This window comes from Myotis brandtii, unplaced genomic scaffold (assembly GCF_000412655.1).
Source record: "Myotis brandtii unplaced genomic scaffold, ASM41265v1 scaffold1733, whole genome shotgun sequence".
Lineage (NCBI taxonomy): Eukaryota > Metazoa > Chordata > Mammalia > Chiroptera > Vespertilionidae > Myotis > Myotis brandtii.
The window spans coordinates 516174-516938 of record NW_005356400.1 but is presented as its reverse complement, the minus strand read 5'-3'; the positions used below and the strand labels follow the sequence as shown (position 1 = coordinate 516938).

The following is a 765-nucleotide window of genomic DNA, read 5'->3' as shown; positions in this document are numbered from 1 at the left end:
GGCGGGGGATGGTGGGCAGGCGGCGTCACCTCTGCTATCATCATCTTCCGAGCCCCACACTCGGCCCTGATCCTGCCGCTTCCCCAGGTACGTGCCCGTCGAGGACCTGCTGGGCATCTACAGGAAGCTCTACGGCAAGGACGTCATCACCAAGCACGTCATCGTCGAGTGCTCCTACCTTCAGTTCTTGGAGATGTAAGTGCGGCCGGGGAATCGCACAGGAGCGTGTCGCCGCCTCCTGGCCCACGTCCTGGTGACTCTGTGTCTGTCCTGGAGGCCCCGTGTCCGTCTGGGGGGCCCCGTGTCCGTCTGGGGGGCCCTGTGTCCGTCCTGGTGGCTCTGTGTCTGCAGTGCGGGTTGGTGGGTGGACTTAGCTGGCTCAGGGCGCTCACACGATAGTGGATGTGTGTCGATGCAGCTCTTTCTTCGTTATTGGCCTCGCTCTCTGTGGGGCCACAGCTCACGGCCTCGCTCACTGTTGCAGGTACGGCGAGGTGCTGGCCGTCTCCAAGGTACAGCCTCCTCCCCGGAACCGCCCCGCGAGAGGCTCTGCGGGCCCGGGCAGCGCCCGATGCCGTCTCCCCTCCGTGTCCCCCCAGCTCTACCCCACCTACTCCCGGAAGTCCCCGTTCCTGGTGGAGCAGTTCCAGGACTACTTCCTCGGGGGCCTGGACGACATGGCCTTCTGGTCCACCAACATCTACCGCCTCACCAGCCACATGCTGGCCCACGGGACCCGGTGAGCGGCCTGTCCTCCCCCACGCC

The 765-nt window shown here is 65.9% G+C and overlaps 1 protein-coding gene across 1 annotated transcript in view; it reads left to right on the top strand.

The window, feature by feature from the left end:
• Window positions 1-765, top strand: part of GPLD1 (glycosylphosphatidylinositol specific phospholipase D1) — a 30779-nt gene that overhangs the window by 10057 nt on the left and 19957 nt on the right. Inside the window, 3 exon segments of the mRNA XM_014537141.1 lie at window positions 88-195; window positions 485-512; window positions 600-739. Of these exon segments, the coding sequence (XP_014392627.1) occupies window positions 88-195; window positions 485-512; window positions 600-739 (276 nt within the window).